At 36.3% G+C, this 16,080-nt stretch overlaps 1 protein-coding gene and 1 long non-coding RNA gene across 3 annotated transcripts; both read left to right on the top strand.

The window, feature by feature from the left end:
* Positions 1 to 431: 431 nt before the first annotated feature.
* On the top strand, positions 432 to 2,311 carry LOC141531477 (uncharacterized). Its single transcript, XM_074249323.1, has 2 exons — positions 432 to 601; positions 762 to 2,311. The coding sequence occupies exons 1-2, from the start codon at positions 432 to 434 to the stop codon at positions 1,180 to 1,182; spliced, it is 591 nt and encodes a 196-aa protein (XP_074105424.1). The 3' UTR covers positions 1,183 to 2,311.
* A 12,139-nt stretch (positions 2,312 to 14,450) lies between these two features.
* LOC141530819 (uncharacterized) lies at positions 14,451 to 15,304 on the top strand. Of its 2 annotated transcripts, none has more exons than XR_012479803.1 (2): positions 14,451 to 14,897; positions 14,980 to 15,304. It is a non-coding gene; the product is annotated as an uncharacterized LOC141530819 (long non-coding RNA). The 2 variants fall into 2 exon arrangements; XR_012479804.1 differs by having other exon boundaries at positions 14,451 to 14,909.
* The last annotated feature ends 776 nt before the right edge of the window (positions 15,305 to 16,080 follow it).

The raw sequence follows: 16,080 nt of genomic DNA, 5'->3' as shown, positions 1-16,080 counted from the left end.
TACTTGAAGATTTTATGGTTTTTCAGAACCTAATACTATATTCCTTCGTATTATTTTCTTGAGATTAAAGTTTCTCTTTCGAAGACACGTGTGCACTCAACGACCAAACTCAGCAATTAAATCAACTATTAAATCAAATAGAAATTCTAAATCTCTATAAAATATAAATATAAATTTAAACTATAAATGTAACTAATTAACATATTCAAATTCTGTTTTATCTGACAGGTAGTGTCACCTGCCAGATGCAACCCAAAGCATTATAGTTATTGCGACATAACATCTGTTATAACATAAATAGGGATCGAGCATCTAGACTTTTACGCCAACTAGTGGTGAATATCTCAAGTAATTGGCATCGTTTATTAAATTTTTACACGTGATTTATTTTTTAATAATTAATATTAAAATTAATTGATAATATTTTAATTATGTCAGCTTCAAGAAAGAATTGCTGCATCCGTGGTTGTAATAATACATCACCTCAAAAACGTGGAGTTGATGTGAAAGTGAAATTTTATAAATTCCCAGATAGCATGTTTGGAGCCGCATGGAAAATAGCAAAACGTAAACAGTGGATAAAAACAGTAAAAAATTATGTGTAAGTTCAGTATTAATCAAAAATTCATTACAAAATTAAAATAAAAGTTCAAATTAAACTCGGGCATATAAAAAACTATAATTTTGATAGTTAAGTTATTAATATTTATGATATTTATGTAATAATAAAAACTTAACCTTTTAATTTGTTTTGTTTTCAGAGAAAATCCAAAAGACTGGGCACCAAATAAAAATACAAGAATTTGTAGTTCTCATTTCGTTAATAACGAAAAATCGGAACATCCGTTACATCCATCTTATGTTCCTTCTATCTTTCCTGGAAATGAAAATATTAAAAAAAATATAGAATCTTTGGAACATTTCCAACGAGTCAAAAATCGTGAATTATTAAAAGTTTTGAATATTAAGAAATCTTTTGTAAGTAATAAAACCGATAATTCGATAAATATCACCAATTCAATTAATCCAGTAATGGAGCAAGGTGATAATGTGCATGTCAATAGTGTTGATCAAAATCAGACTGATGCTGGTATTGAAAGTATTATTCTTAAACCTGTACAACGAAGCATAAGTTGTCAAACGGAGACAGTTGTAGATGAAACGTACAAAGATTTAACATAATTTTTTTTGCAAACAGAACTATTATGACGGTATACGCACTGCAGCAGTACAGATAAATATTCCAATGTAGAAAACCGAAGATTAGAATAACGAAGCAAATATACCAATTTCAGAGGATGTTCGAGACTCAAGTTGTGATCCAATAAATGTGGATCTCACAAAATCTTGTCGAGGCTTCCATATACTATCTTCAATTACTATAGACGAAGTTATGAGCAGTTAAACGGGTGTGTCATTAGCAATTTTCTCATATCTCTTAACTTTACTTCCAGACTGGAAGCTGCGAAAATTGACAAAAAAAAAAAAAAAAACAGTTTATTAATTACATTGATGAAATTAAAAACTGGTTTATCATTTACGGCACTTTCAGTATTGTTTAATATTCATGGAACTTCAGCACGTAGGATCTTTGTAAAGCATATACAAGAATTGAATATTTTACTGAAGAATTTTATTTTTTGGCCTTCTAAATCAAGTATACAAGCATCTCTACCAGAGTCTTTCGAATGACATTACCCAGAAACTCGTGTCATAATTGATTGCACGGAGTTAATATCCACTTACCACTGGAAGTGAATCGAAGGGTATTAATGTATTTAGAATATAAGCATCATCATACAGTGAAGTTTGTGGTAGGTTGTACGCCAAGTGGATTTATCAGTTTTATTTCTAAATGTTATGGTGGTCGTGCTGGTGATTGCTTTATAACGAATGATTACGGTTTTGTCGATTTAATTGAGCCTGGTGATGTAGTTCTTGCTGATAAAGGCTTTCCACAGATAAAAATCCAAGTAGAAAATGCTGTTTTTGTGCACAATGTCTCCTTTTGGTCACAAAGATCAATTTACCCCGGAAGAAGTAGACGAAACATATAAAATCGCTTCTGTAAGGATACATATTGAACGCGTTTATCAACGAATCAAGGACTTTGAAATTCTATCTAAAGTATCAAATTCGTTATTTCCTCATATTGACATGATAGTTTTTGTCATCTACGCCTTAATTAATGTTCAGAAGCCATTGTTTAAAGAGAAAGAAGTAGTTGAGTAAAATTTTTTGAGAAAAATTGTAAATAATATATTAAATTGAGAATTGTATTAAATAAATCGATACATAATATTTATATAAATGTTTTTATTATAGAAAGTAATAAAAATTAAATGTTTAATATTTTTTTTTATTATTATTTCAACTTCAATTCACATATCTAAATTACTGATAATTTTAATTTAATTGCAATAAAGAGTTTAATTTAATTTTTATACGTACCAAAACTTTCACATCAGTATTTGACACACTTGTTTGAGGCACGACTTTAGCGGTTATGACACTTGCAAAATTATTTTGTTTTTCAACTACACCATAAACATGATTAGAGTTAAATAATTTTTTCCCTTTTTCATCATTTTGGCCACGTATAATATTATTGACAACTGGTTGAAAACCATATTTTATTATTTTTTCCATTAGTTATAAATATTTTATGTTGTTTATAGTGAATGTTTTGATCCCACTATCTTTGGTAAAAGAACACTAGAGAGCGCTTACTTCGACAGTAGTGCTGCCTCTATGTTTCACGCACGATCCCTATAACAACAATGTCATTTCCTAAAATATCATAGGTGTCGTTGTCGATGCATTACGCGGTAATTAATTTAAATTCAAATTACTTAACTCTATTTAAATATAAATATAAAATAAGTGTTTTATCTTGGAATCTCAAAAACCGTTGCAACTTATAAATTTAGTTTAAACGCTCTCTCAAAACATACAATAAGCAAAACCATTTACTAAAACTTCTCAGAAATATAAAAAGTAGGGTAGAACTCTATAGCCATGAAAGTGATGACTTGAACAACCGATAACATAGGTTCCGATGACTTGAATTCCTATAGCCCAGATTCCGATAGCCAAGATTTTCGATTGGATATAATTCCGATAACCAAGAATCCCGATGAAATAGAAACCGTTAGCCTAAATTCCGATAGCCAAGATTTTCGATAGGGTATAATCCCATTAACCCAGGATCCCGATGGAGTAAAATTCCCAATGCATCTGCGAAAAAATTTTTATCCAGATAGGTGGCGCTATTTGATTGCAGCTGTTATGCCTCCATCTAGTTTATAACATATTATTATTTTTGATTAAGGATCTTACCGACGGCGGCTTCTCGCCCGGGAGTATTGAAATACTCGGTCTCAGTGCGGGAGAGGAATTTAAATTTAATAATAAATTATAAGACGAGTTTGTTTAGTTGGTTTACTCAATATTTGAACTTTAATTTATTATTAGATTATTTAATAGAAAAAAAAGAAAAACTCTTGTAAAATCGCTCGACAGTTGTTTAACAATAGATAGTTCTCAACTACTTGAGTTCTCGAGGAGTAGTGTCGTTACAAAAGCGTTGATTCGAAGTCCTCAGCTTCACATCTCCCTCCATTTTTCCACACACATAGGCTTACACTACGTTACAACTTAACTATTCCTTACAACTAATACATATATAGAGACTTATCCTTATAGCACATAATTTCTATCTTTACAACCTAGTTCCTTGAACACTATTACTTATTAACTTACACTGTGATAGATTATTTTCTTCTACTGAATTATTTTATATATTATTTTATTAATGGGGTTATAGTAGTATTACTGATGAAGATGATTATGCTATTAATGACTATATTAATAACAATAATGATAATAATAATAACAATAGTAATAACACCGCGGGAAACGCAGACCGCAACATCTGGTCTGTAGGCTAACAACGTAACCGGAGCAACGGGCCAACTACCCGTTGCACCGTAATATCTGAGTTCCAAAACAGTATAATCTCAGAAGTGCTCCCACAACCGGTCCTCTTCGGATGAGGACCAGTCATCAGGTGGGAGGAGCACACCGGACCCGATGACTTATGACGACCCCGGCGCTTATAGGATTAAGTTTAAGTGGACGGAGGAGCTTCGCGCCGATCTCTTGGTGTGCTGGCAGAACAGCGAGCCGGAGGTATCAGGGTATATGGCCCGGATGCACACACTTTGGTGTGGCATGCATCCGGAGCACAGACATTTTACGCCCAAACACCTGCGTAATTACGCTTCATACCTTCGGCATAATCGACGATCGCTGCTGCCAAATAGAAGGCAGTCTAATCGGCCTTCATTTCCAGCACCGCTACACCAAGAACGGCACCGTTTCTCCGAGGACAACGACAACCTCTTTACAGGTCGACAAGTGAGCATCTCCAAAAAGATGACTCACTCAAAACAACAGCTCGACACGGTGAACGAAGATCTCCCCACAGAGCTTCAAGAGGACTCCACTCTGCTCACTGTCAACCGAGTTGTCTACGGTGCCGCGGCTTCGCTTCTGCCGATAGAGAGAAGACATTCTCTCTCCTTCGAGGCGAAGTTGAAGCTGCGCATCGCTCAACTTGGACACAAAATTGACATTTCTCGGAAACAAGTCTCCCGCATTCAGTGTGTGATAGAGTATGTTAGTACTCAAAGACCGTACACGCCAAAGTTCGTCGCCTGGCGGCAGAACTTCGAAGGCGACATCACACACTGAACAAGAGTACTCTTCTTGTCATCAAAGAAGAGTCTCTTAATAGGTTGCGGGCTCTGGTGGCTTCCAAAAGTCACTAGAGAAAAGGCTGAAGCGGTTGATAATAATATGTGACAACTCTTTGTTTCGATCAAACCCTTCACGCTTTCTGTCACCTAAGACCGCTGTTCCCGAGAATTATCCATCATCTGAGCGAGTGGAAGCCTTTTGGAGTGAATTGTACGGAGATCAACCAAACGTCAACCCGGATACTCCAGCTCTGCACGACTTCGAGGCATTCTGTCGAGAACACCGACGGCAGGATATCGCCGAAGAGAGCCCTGCAGTCAGTGTGCAAGAGGTTCGTAAAGCCCTGAATGGCAGCAAGAACTGGGCTGCCCCGGGTCCAGATGGCATAAACATCTTCTGGTGGAAGAAATTTTCTTCTACACATGCTCATCTGGCCCGGATTTTTACATCATACATTCAGGGCGACGAACCAATTCCAGACTGGCTGGTAGAAGGGCGAACCGTACTCATCCCTAAAAGGGTGACTTGTCCGACCTTAAAGAACTACAGGCCTATCACTTGCTTGAATGCGGTTTACAAGATTTTTACAAAAATCTTAAATAACCGTATCTTGCAGGAGATAGAGCCTGTGTGGCAACAGATATACGAACAACGTGGCAGTAAACAGGGCGTGTCAGGTTGCAAGATCAACTTGTTGGTAGATAGATGCGTCATTCAAGACGCAATCTACTACCAACGCAACCTGTCTATGGCCTGGATTGACTACCGTAAGGCATTTGACTCAACTTCACATGAGTTGATTCTCTATCTGCTCAAATGCCTCGGAATCAATCGCCAAACAGTGGGATGCATACAACGTACGATGCAGCTCTGGCGAACGCGTTTTCACATAGGAAGTGGAAATGCATTGCACGTAACCGGAACTGTTCAGTACAAGAGAGGCGTCTTTCAGGGAGATTCTCTGAGCCCTCTGTTGTTTTGCATCTCACTGCTGCCAATATCTGTTGCCCTCCGACAAACTCGTGGGTACTCTGCGGGGCTACCGAGTGATCGAGTATACTCGATCACTCACCAACTGTTTATGGATGATCTAAAGATATACTGTGCCAACAAAGATCATCTACAAACGGCCATCAACATCGTAGCAGAGTACACACGAGATGTCGGAATGTCTTTGGGTTGGACAAGTGTGCGGTCGTACACCTGGCGAAGGGTAAGTGCTCTGATACGGGTGGAGATGTCGAATTAGTGGATGGGAGCGTCTTAAGAGAATTAGACGCCGGAGAGTTGTACAGATATCTAGGGATTGAAGAGCGGCAAATGCATGCCGTCTCTGAAGTCCGAACAACTCTTCGCAGTGAGTATGTTAGAAGACTCCGGAAGATCTGGTCATCAGAACTTTCCGGCAAGAACAAAGTCTCAGCTACTAACATGCTCGCTGTCCCGGTCCTACTTTACTCTTTTGGGATCCTGAAATGGCCTCGAAATGAGTTGAAAGATCTCGACATCAAAACCCGTAAAGTCATCAATATGAATCAGAGCATGCACCCTAACTCATCAGTCGTCAGGATGTACCTCTCCCGGAACATCGGAGGAGAGGATTGCAGAGCTTGGAGCGGCTTCACGATCGTTTGGTTCTGGGTTTAACATACGAGGTTGCCAATTTCACAGCAGACGAGGACGACTTCCTGATGCAATTTGTTCATAGTCATGAAAATGCGCGGAAGGGGTCGTTCTTGTATAAGGCAGCAATCTACGCGGCAAATACCTTAGGTCTCGGAGAAATAAACGCTCTCATTGAACTCCCGAAAAAAGGAGTTCAAGAGCGTCGTCAGGATAGCCGAGGAAAAAAACTCCTCGGTGAACACATGGACAAGTCCATGCACAGCATGTATTTCAAACACGTCCGTGACCATGGCTTGTCCACCCAGCTGACATTCTCCTTCTTGAAGTCAGCTGGCCTGATGTCCGAGACCGAAGGGTTTATATTTGCCTGCCAAGATGGTGTTATCAACACTCTCGAATACCGTAGCAAGGTGCTCCAGGCGCAGCTTCCGGACACGTCCTGTCGGACGTGTAAACAACATCCGGAGACGCTGATGCACCTTTTGTCGGCATGTCCTGTGCTGGCAAGAGGTGCCTACATACAGCGTCACAATGCTGCCCTGCGAGTACTCTATTATCATCTCAGATATAGCTGCGGTATCGATGAGACACCAGTGCTGCCTTATCTGCCAGGAGATATTCCGCAGGTTGTTGAGAATGACAGTTCCAAAATTTATTGGAACATACCATTCGCAACAACCCGGCGGATTGACCACAACAAACCTGATATTGTGCTCTTTGACAAGGCTACTCGTGACATTTATGTCATTGAGTTTTCGGCCCCAGCCGAATACAATATCTCGGCCAAAGAAGAGCACAAACACCAGATATATCAGGATCTCCTGTTTGAAATTGGCAAACTGTACCCAGGTTACCGTGTCAAGCTCGTCGTTTTGGTTGTCGGCGTCCTTGGAGGGATGAAACAGTCTTTTGTGTCTTCACTTGCGAAGATACCGGCTTGCAGTTCAGCAGCCGTGTCTCTAGCAGTGCGGATGCAAAAGGCTGTCATTTTGGGATCCCTGCGTCTACTTAGGCAAATGAATTTGGCCTGCTGCACTCACTAACCGCCTTGTTGTGTGGAGTGGTGCAGCAGTAATGGATGGCGCTCAGGCTGGGCCCTCGGAGAGTCGGACTCCGGGGAAAACCCCTGAGCAATTAATAACAAATAATAATAATAATAATAATAATAATAATAATAATAATAATAATAATAATAATAATAATAATAATAATAATAATAATAATAATAATAATAATAATAATAATAATAATAATAATAATAATAATAATAATAATAATAATAATAATAATAATAATAATAATAATAATAATAATAATAATAATAATAATAATAATAATAATAATAATAATAATAATAATAATAATAATAATAATAATAATAATAATAATAATAATAATAATAATAATAATAATAATAATAATAATAATAATAATAATAATAATAATAATAATAATAATAATAATAATAATAATAATAATAATAATAATAATAATAATAATAATAATAATAATAATAATAATAATAATAATAATAATAATAATAATAATAATAATAATAATAATAATAATAATAATAATAAATAATAATAATAATAATAATAATAATAATAATAATAATAATAATAATAATAATAATAATAATAATAATAATAATAATAATAATAATAATAATAATAATAATAATAATAATAATAATAATAATAATAATAATAATAATAATAATAATAATAATAATAATAATAATAATAATAATAATAATAATAATAATCGTAATTAGTTTGATCAGGGGTTTGCTAATTGGTACTTATATTATAATTGGTCAATGTTAAATTATTATTTACTTATTTATATTAGAATAAAAGATTATTTAATTATTAAACTCTAGTGAAATTTAATTGTTAACATATCAAAATTTAATATTATATAAGGCTTTTAGTTTATTTATTAAATAAAATAACATATTTTCAGCTAAATTTATGTAACATGTATTGTTTATGCATTCCTATGGTTACGTTATTTATATTCTGTAGAACAAGACCCCATTGAGTTTCCACACGTGTCTTTTATGACTTTTCCTCAAAATTTTCAAGTGCCCTGTGGCGAGAAAACAGCCCTGGGGCTATTTAGACTTTAGGTTTCTTGAAAATTCAATACTATGCCCTTTTCTGTCAACATCTTTTGTTTTTTTTTCTAAATAACCCAACGAACTATCGAAAATTTAGTTAACTTAAATTCTTTAACAAACATGTTGTTTTACTCTTAGTTCTAGTTAAATCGTATATTTTTAAATGATAATATTTAAAATATACGATTTGAATATCTGTTCCCGCTATATCACAGGTGCTGTCACCTGTTGGCTTAAATCGTTCAGCCAGGACATAACACCTCCCCTTATTTAAAAGGTGTTGTATGCACATAACAACAACCTTTTATACTGATTGGTTTACCCTTTCGACTAATAACCGATTTAATTGTATTAGCTCTCCTTTTCATTGTCCTCAATGTCATTAACATCAGGGTTGATGTCGGGGCGAATATGGGCAAGTTTCAATTTATTTGAATGGACAACCTTGTTTTTGTTGTTATTTATAGCTATCATGACGTTCGAATCCTCGTATAATTCTATTATTTTATAAGGGCCGTCCCATTGACGATCAAATTTTGACTGCCTAGGTTCTTTTAGCAAATACACGAGGTCGTCCACCCTAAATTCTTTTGGATTTTGCTGCCTATCATAATATACTTTAGATCGAGCTTTTGCTATCCGCAATTTTTCGCCGGCAGTAGCTTGTGCAGTGGTAATCTTACTGAATAAGTCGTCAAAATACTGAATGTACGTTCTTGGGATCTCTTCCTAGCGAATTCTGAAGGAATTCGTGCCTTTTCGCCAAAAAATAAGTTCGTGAGGCGTGAAACCGGTTGACTGATGGACGGCGGTATTATAAGAAAACATACCATAGACTATCCATTCATCCCAGTCTTCGTTAGTACAATAATGTTTTAGGTACTCTACAAACACATGATGTGCTCGTTCAAGAGAGCCCAAAGATTCTGGGTGAAATGCTGTCGATTTAATTTGCTGGATTTTAAAGATTCTGCAAAAGGTTTTCATCATTTGACTGGTAAAATTGCTACCTTGATCAGTATGTATGATTTTTGGGCATCCGAACCTAGCTATAAAATGCTTCGCGAACGCGAGTGCAACCGTAACCGAATCTGTTTTCGAGATGGGGATTGCATCGGAATATTTAGTAAGGTTATCTTGTATCGTTAATAAATAACGGTTTCCGTTAGCAGTTTGAGGTAAAGGACCAATAATATCCATCTGAATTTTATCGAAAGCTCTTTCCGGTGTATCGGTTATTTTCATAGGTTGTTTTGTTCTTACTCGTACCAGTTTATTTTTTGACAGCTGTTACACGTTCGAACAAATTTTGCTATATCATCCCTCATATTTGCCCAGTAGAAATCGTCTCTAATACGCTTATACAGTTTTTGTATACCGAAATGACCTCCCACTACAGAGTTATGGTATTCTTTGATTATATTTATTCGTTCATTTTCCGGAGGTAAATGTATTTCGCCCGAACAAATAGTAAAGCTATAATTTTGATTTGCAAATTTATTTCGCAAGTTATTCTCGATAAGGGTCCAAAATTATGAGCGTATTCGCTCTTAGTTTTTGAAAGACTAGCTGTCTTTATATTTAATTCTTCCATGACAACTTTCAAGGCTGACAAACATTCGTCCAATACGTTATTGTTCACAAGGTGCTCATTTCTGGAATTTTTATAATTAGGTGAAGGATGTAATAGTTATTCCAACGAGTCGCGATAGCTTCGCCAACATGTCCCGGATTTTCTAATAGTCTCTCAACGGAGAACTTTCCTTGATCAAGTAACTCTCTACTTGACTTGGGTATAAAAGAACAATCTGCCGAAATGAATTGAATGATATTATCTTTCCGCATGCTTAATTTATCTTTTGTGTAGGAAAACTGTAAGGGGATGATGGATAGGATTCTACGGATTTCGTGGAAGTTGGATTTAAATCGTTTATTTGTCAAGTCTTTATCGTTTTGTCTTTTGTCTGAAACTCTTTGGCAATCCTCCGGTGTGTTCTCCAAATCTGAATTGCAAAGTGCACCGTTATTGCAGTCTCCTAAGGACTGGGTTTCCGGCTGCACACGCAATATCTTACTGACTGAGTTTGACTTGCAAGGCACATCTAAATTATGCGCCCGCAAGGTCCCATGATTGGGTTCATAAGAACCTCTCAACAAAAACTTGGCCCGCAAGGCACATTCAAATTAATGCGCCCGCAAGGTCCCAAAATAGGGTCCATACCGCACTTGCTAACTGGAGCTCCGTAAAGGATTGGCGGTTGGGGCCCTCTGCTGATAATGGGGCTATCACGAACCTCGCTGTTACAGACAACTGGGTACTGAAGTTCCGAGTAAACGTGATTAGCCTCCAAACTGAAATTTGCTCTTATAAAAGCATTCTGATACTGATAATGATTTTTCGAACACCCCGGAGTTTCTTTACTACTACTATTACATGATCTTATTCTTATACTGTTAATAGGATTCACTATCACAGGATTTATTAAATTATTAGCCAAAAAAATAGAACCAATAAACGCTTCAGCGTTAAATTCACTGACTGTATCGTTATTTGCGCTCGTGGCGAAATCTACAACTGGTATCTTGTCTGCGCAGTCAAGTACCGATTCCAGACCTCTAGAGCTAATAGACAAGATTTTACTTTTATTGCTTTGCATATTTGAAACTTTGTCCGAGTCATTGTCAACAGGGTTTCGGGAGAGCGCATCTGCGTTGGAATTGATTTTACCAGGTTTAAAGACTATGTCGAAATCATATTCATTTAATTTTATTCTCCATCTTAAAAGTTTTGAGGTTGGATCTTTAGTGTTGTGAAGCCAGACTAAAGGACGATGGTCGGTTACGAGAGTAAATTTATGCCCGTATAGATAGGGTCTGAAGTGGTTTACCGCGAAGATTATGGCGAGAAGTTCTTTTTCAGTAGTAGAATAGTTGATTTCGCTACCCGATAATGTTCGAGAAGCGAAAGAGATTGGTAGATCTTTACCAATCGGACCTTGACTCAGTACTGCACCGAGTGCAAAATTAGATGCATCGGTAGTGACGACAAACTTCTCGTTAAAATTAGGGTATTGGAGCAGTGGCTCACTACAAATCGTGTCTCTTAAAGCTTCGAAAGAACCTTGTTGGGTGTCACTCCATTTGAAAATCGCGTCTTTTTTTAGGAGTAGGGTTAACGGCTTTGCTAGCTTCGCGAAGTCTTTAATGAAACGCCGGTAGTATCCTACTAGCCCTAGGAATGATTTTATGTCCTTTTTATTACTAGGGATACGAAATTCTTTTACAGCTCGGATCTTTTGTGGGTCTGGTTTCACACCTCCGTCAGTGATTAAATGTCCAAGATAAACTATTTGCTTTTGCAAAAAATGACATTTTCCGGGGGACAGGGCGAGACCGGCATTTTGCAATCGGGCAAGTAGTTTCTTTAATTTACGTGAATGCTCCTCTAGAGAATTTGCGTAAACTACGATGTCGTCCATGTAAACGAATAACTCAACTCCTTGGAGTCCCGAAAGGTTGCGATCCATAAGACGTTGGAAGGTTGCGGGGGCGTTTTTGAGGCCAAATGGCATACGATTAAATTCGTAATGACCGAAAGGGGTGGAGAATGCTGTTTTATGTTTAGACGATGGATCCATAGGTATTTGATGAAATCCGGACGCGAGATCGAGTAGTAAAATATTTTGCTTTTCCTAACTGGTCGAGAATATCTATTATGTTCGGGAGCGGATACGCGTCGCTAATTGTTTTTTCTATTTAAGCCACGGTAGTCGAATACTACGCGCCAACGAGGTTCGTTTGAAGGTCCCGGTTTTTTTGAAACAATCCATACGGGGGAGTTATATGAGGAATTAGAATTTTGAATAATGTCGGCTTTGAGAAGTTCGTCCACTTGTTTTTGAATTTCACCTTTCAGTAGTTGAGGATTTCGATATTGTTTTGTATTGATTGGTACCTCGTCTGTAGTTACGATTTTATGTTTTAGGACATTAGTACCTTTTAATTTATCACCCTGTAGATGAAATTGAAAAGGGAATCGTTTTATTATTTCTAAAATACTAGTTTTTTCTAATTCATTTAAATTACTCAGGTTGAGGGTTTCAGTTAATAATGTAAATCTCTGGGCAGCGATCTGTTCCGTTATCTTTCCAGATGATTCTACAATCTTTGTACGAGGTAACACCGGCAAAATGTCAAAATCCTCAACTTCAACTGGTGGAATTGTTAAATTTACTGGACTGGTTAAGATATTTATAGCAAAAACTTTAACGTATCCATTTTGAGGTGTTGCCAAAACTTCACCGAGATACACCCCAGGTCCAGTATTTATTTTTGCTATATAACCAGCTTCTTTCCTGTCGCCTTTAATTTTTAGTGATAATAATTTCTTTGTTCTAGGTGGTAAGTAATGGGATGTATGGGTACTTAACTCTATCTGATCTTTGCCCAAAATTAAGTGGCCAGGGAGATTATCTTTAAAAATCAATTGGGCTTCCTGTTTTTGCAAAAAGGGGACCCCCAAAATTCCGTCTTGTTTAATGGGAAATGAATTTTCAACTATTTGAAATTTTATTGGTACATCGTGAACCTTAAATTCGACTTGGCCATGGGTTTGTAGCATGCCCGAACCAATGCCGGTTAAGTTATAAATGACATTAGAATTTATAGGTATTTCAGAAGTTAGAGAGTGGACTTTTATCAGATTTAGTTGTGCACCAGTATCTATTAGAAAGGTAATTAGTTTATTGTTCAGCTTTTCAATTTTTAATTTTATGATAGGTAGACTGTGAGTATCGCGAATGTTTAATTCGTAGTTGACCCGGTATATTGCGAACGCGCTACTACCTCGGTGTTCCGTGTCGCGCTCGTCCGCGGAACATCGGTGGAGTTTAAATTATCGTTATGACGAGCTTTCACGCGTTGTAGATACGCCTCCTTTTACTAGGGTCCTTTTGAAAACAATGATCTTCGGTATGACCACGGATTGAACAATGCGAGCATATCACATTCTTTTTATCACGTTTCCACGCGGGACAGTTCGTCTTTAAATGATCGGGTGAATCACAATGAAAACATTTTCTTATTTTTTCTCGGTTGACTGTATGTATACTAGCGTTTTTAGAAGCGATCTTAATAAAAGAGGGACTATTTATCCTGAAGATTGTATTTCGGTTCTCGATTTCTCGATCCAGATGCGAAGCCATGTTTATCGCGTCACCTAGCAGTGTTGGTTTATCCTTTGTTACGAGGGCGCTAAGTAAAGGGTTCTGTAGTCCTCGGCTGAAACCCGTGACCGCCGCGTAATTTAGCATTGTTCGTACTCCAACAGCTTCCGTCGGTTGGTATTTTTCTTTGATTGCTTCGAAACCGCGACTCAAGATTTCACTTATACGCGCCCCATATGATTCTATAGTTTCTTCATTTTTTTGTCTCAATCCTTTCAGCTCGTCATGAATGAGTTCGACATCGAAGGTTTTTACGAATGAGTTTTTAAGTAAGCTAATTAATTCGTCAAGGTCGGGTCGGATCACCGCGGTTAGCAATAAGTAATTCCGCCTGACCTTCAATTTTGTTTCTAATTAAGGCAAGCAAGTTTATTCTATCTCGTGGATGTACGCGTGAATCAGCGAGTTTGCTTTGTTTAATAAATTTTGCTAAAGAACAAGATTTTCCGTCAAATCGTGGGACGAGATCGATAGCTAATTTTAAATTCATATATGAAAGTGCAACGGAAGGGACTTCGAAATCGGAATGACTTGTCGGTATATTGAAATTAGAAATATTACTGCTTGAACTGGTTGAATCGACTGATACGATGGTAGGTAGCGGTGCTAAAGATACTGATGGCACATTAACAATTGGTTCATTAACTGGGTTAGAGACTTCGGAATTTTTTCATTATCATGAAGGTCAGTATTTCCACGGGTGAGTCTACGACTTCGGGTTACATTTATTTGACTCGATAAATTACCACGACTACTGCCGCGACTACGACCTCTACGTGAAGGTGGCATGTTGATTTAGGATATATGCATAAACAATAACTAATTCTATTAACAATATAAGGTAAACTACTATTTATGTATAGATATAGAAAATACTACTTAGAACAATTACAATTAATAAAATTCGAAATGGTCTTACAGATAACAATGAAATGTTTGTACTTTACTCTTTAATTATACTATAAATACTCCGAAGATGTTGTTTCTGTTAGTGATGAGGATGACGAAAATCTCCCGATGATGGCCTGGTGAAGTTCTCGGTGGTGGTGACACTGGACTCCTGAAACCTTGTTGAATTCCTCGATGCTGATGTTGGGCTGCTGCTGGTGATTTGGCTGAATTCCTTGGTGATGATGTTGAACTAAACTTCTCTGATGATGGTGATGATGATGGTGATGTTTATTGTAGCTTTGATTATATATATATATATTTTTGTTATTATTTTTTTTTTTTCTTAAATAGCCATGATTAACAGAACAAACTTTGTGCGATAACTGCAATCATCCACTCTGACATTCGTCCTCCGCTCACAGGAAAACGCACAAAACCTGCAAGAGAGTGGTGGCCGGATGTGCAAAAGTAACTCTTATTGCACTTGGAATTATTATGTTGAAGTCTTAATTAATTAATTTATTGACTGTTCAGTATTATTTATATTTTAATTATCGAATATTTTATTGAGAATTTTAGAAATCACTTATTATTTTCACTGTATTAAACTATCGATAAATAACGGTTTCGCTATGACGATATAATATCTTCATTCACTTTTGAACAATTAATTTTTTTTTGCAAAGGTTTATATACATAAAGGAAATGCAAACACTCTAGTCTTTTCACTTTTGATTAAGTTTATTATTATTGAACACGAAAGAAAAATTTCAAAAAAACTTTCGCGCACTGAGACTGGCGAATCCCACTTCTGACACCAAATTTGTTATGCCTCCATCTAGTTTATAACATATTATTATTTTTGATTAAGGATCTTACCGACGGCGGCTTCTCGCCCGGGAGTATTGAAATACTCGGTCTCAGTGCGGAAGAGGAATTTAAATTTAATAATAAATTATAAGACGAGTTTGTTTAGTTGGTTTACTCAATATTTGAACTTTAATTTATTATTAGATTATTTAATAGAGAAAAAAAAAGAAAAACTCTTGTAAAATCGCTCGACAGTTGTTTAACAATAGATAGTTCTCAACTACTTGAGTTCTCGAGGAGTAGTGTCGTTACAAAAGCGTTGATTCGAAGTCCTCAGCTTCACATCTCCCTCCATTTTTCCACACACATAGGCTTACACTACGTTACAACTTAACTATTCCTTACAACTAATACATATATAGAGACTTATCCTTATAGCACATAATTTCTATCTTTTACAACCTAGTTCCTTGAACACTATTACTTATTAACTTACACTGTGATAGATTATTTTCTTCTACTGAATTATTTTATATATTATTTTATTAATGGGGTTATAGTAGTATTACTGATGAAGATGATTATGCTATTAATGACTATATTAATAACAATAATGATAATAATAATAACAATAGTAATAAT

Source organism: Cotesia typhae, unplaced genomic scaffold (genome assembly GCF_013202065.1).
Source record: "Cotesia typhae breed Kobodo isofemale line unplaced genomic scaffold, CoteBio_Ctyphae contig_5, whole genome shotgun sequence".
NCBI classification, from domain to species: domain Eukaryota; kingdom Metazoa; phylum Arthropoda; class Insecta; order Hymenoptera; family Braconidae; genus Cotesia; species Cotesia typhae.
This window is presented reverse-complemented; position numbering and strand designations above follow the sequence as displayed.

Excerpts from the sequence above, each read along its gene's own strand:
- LOC141531477 (XM_074249323.1), top strand. The coding sequence starts at position 432 with ATGTCAGCTTCAAGAAAGAATTGCTGCATCCGTGGTTGTAATAATACA. Across the intron at positions 602-761 it reads AAAACAGTAAAAAATTATGT|AGAAAATCCAAAAGACTGGG; the intron begins GTAAGTTCAGTA and ends TTTTGTTTTCAG.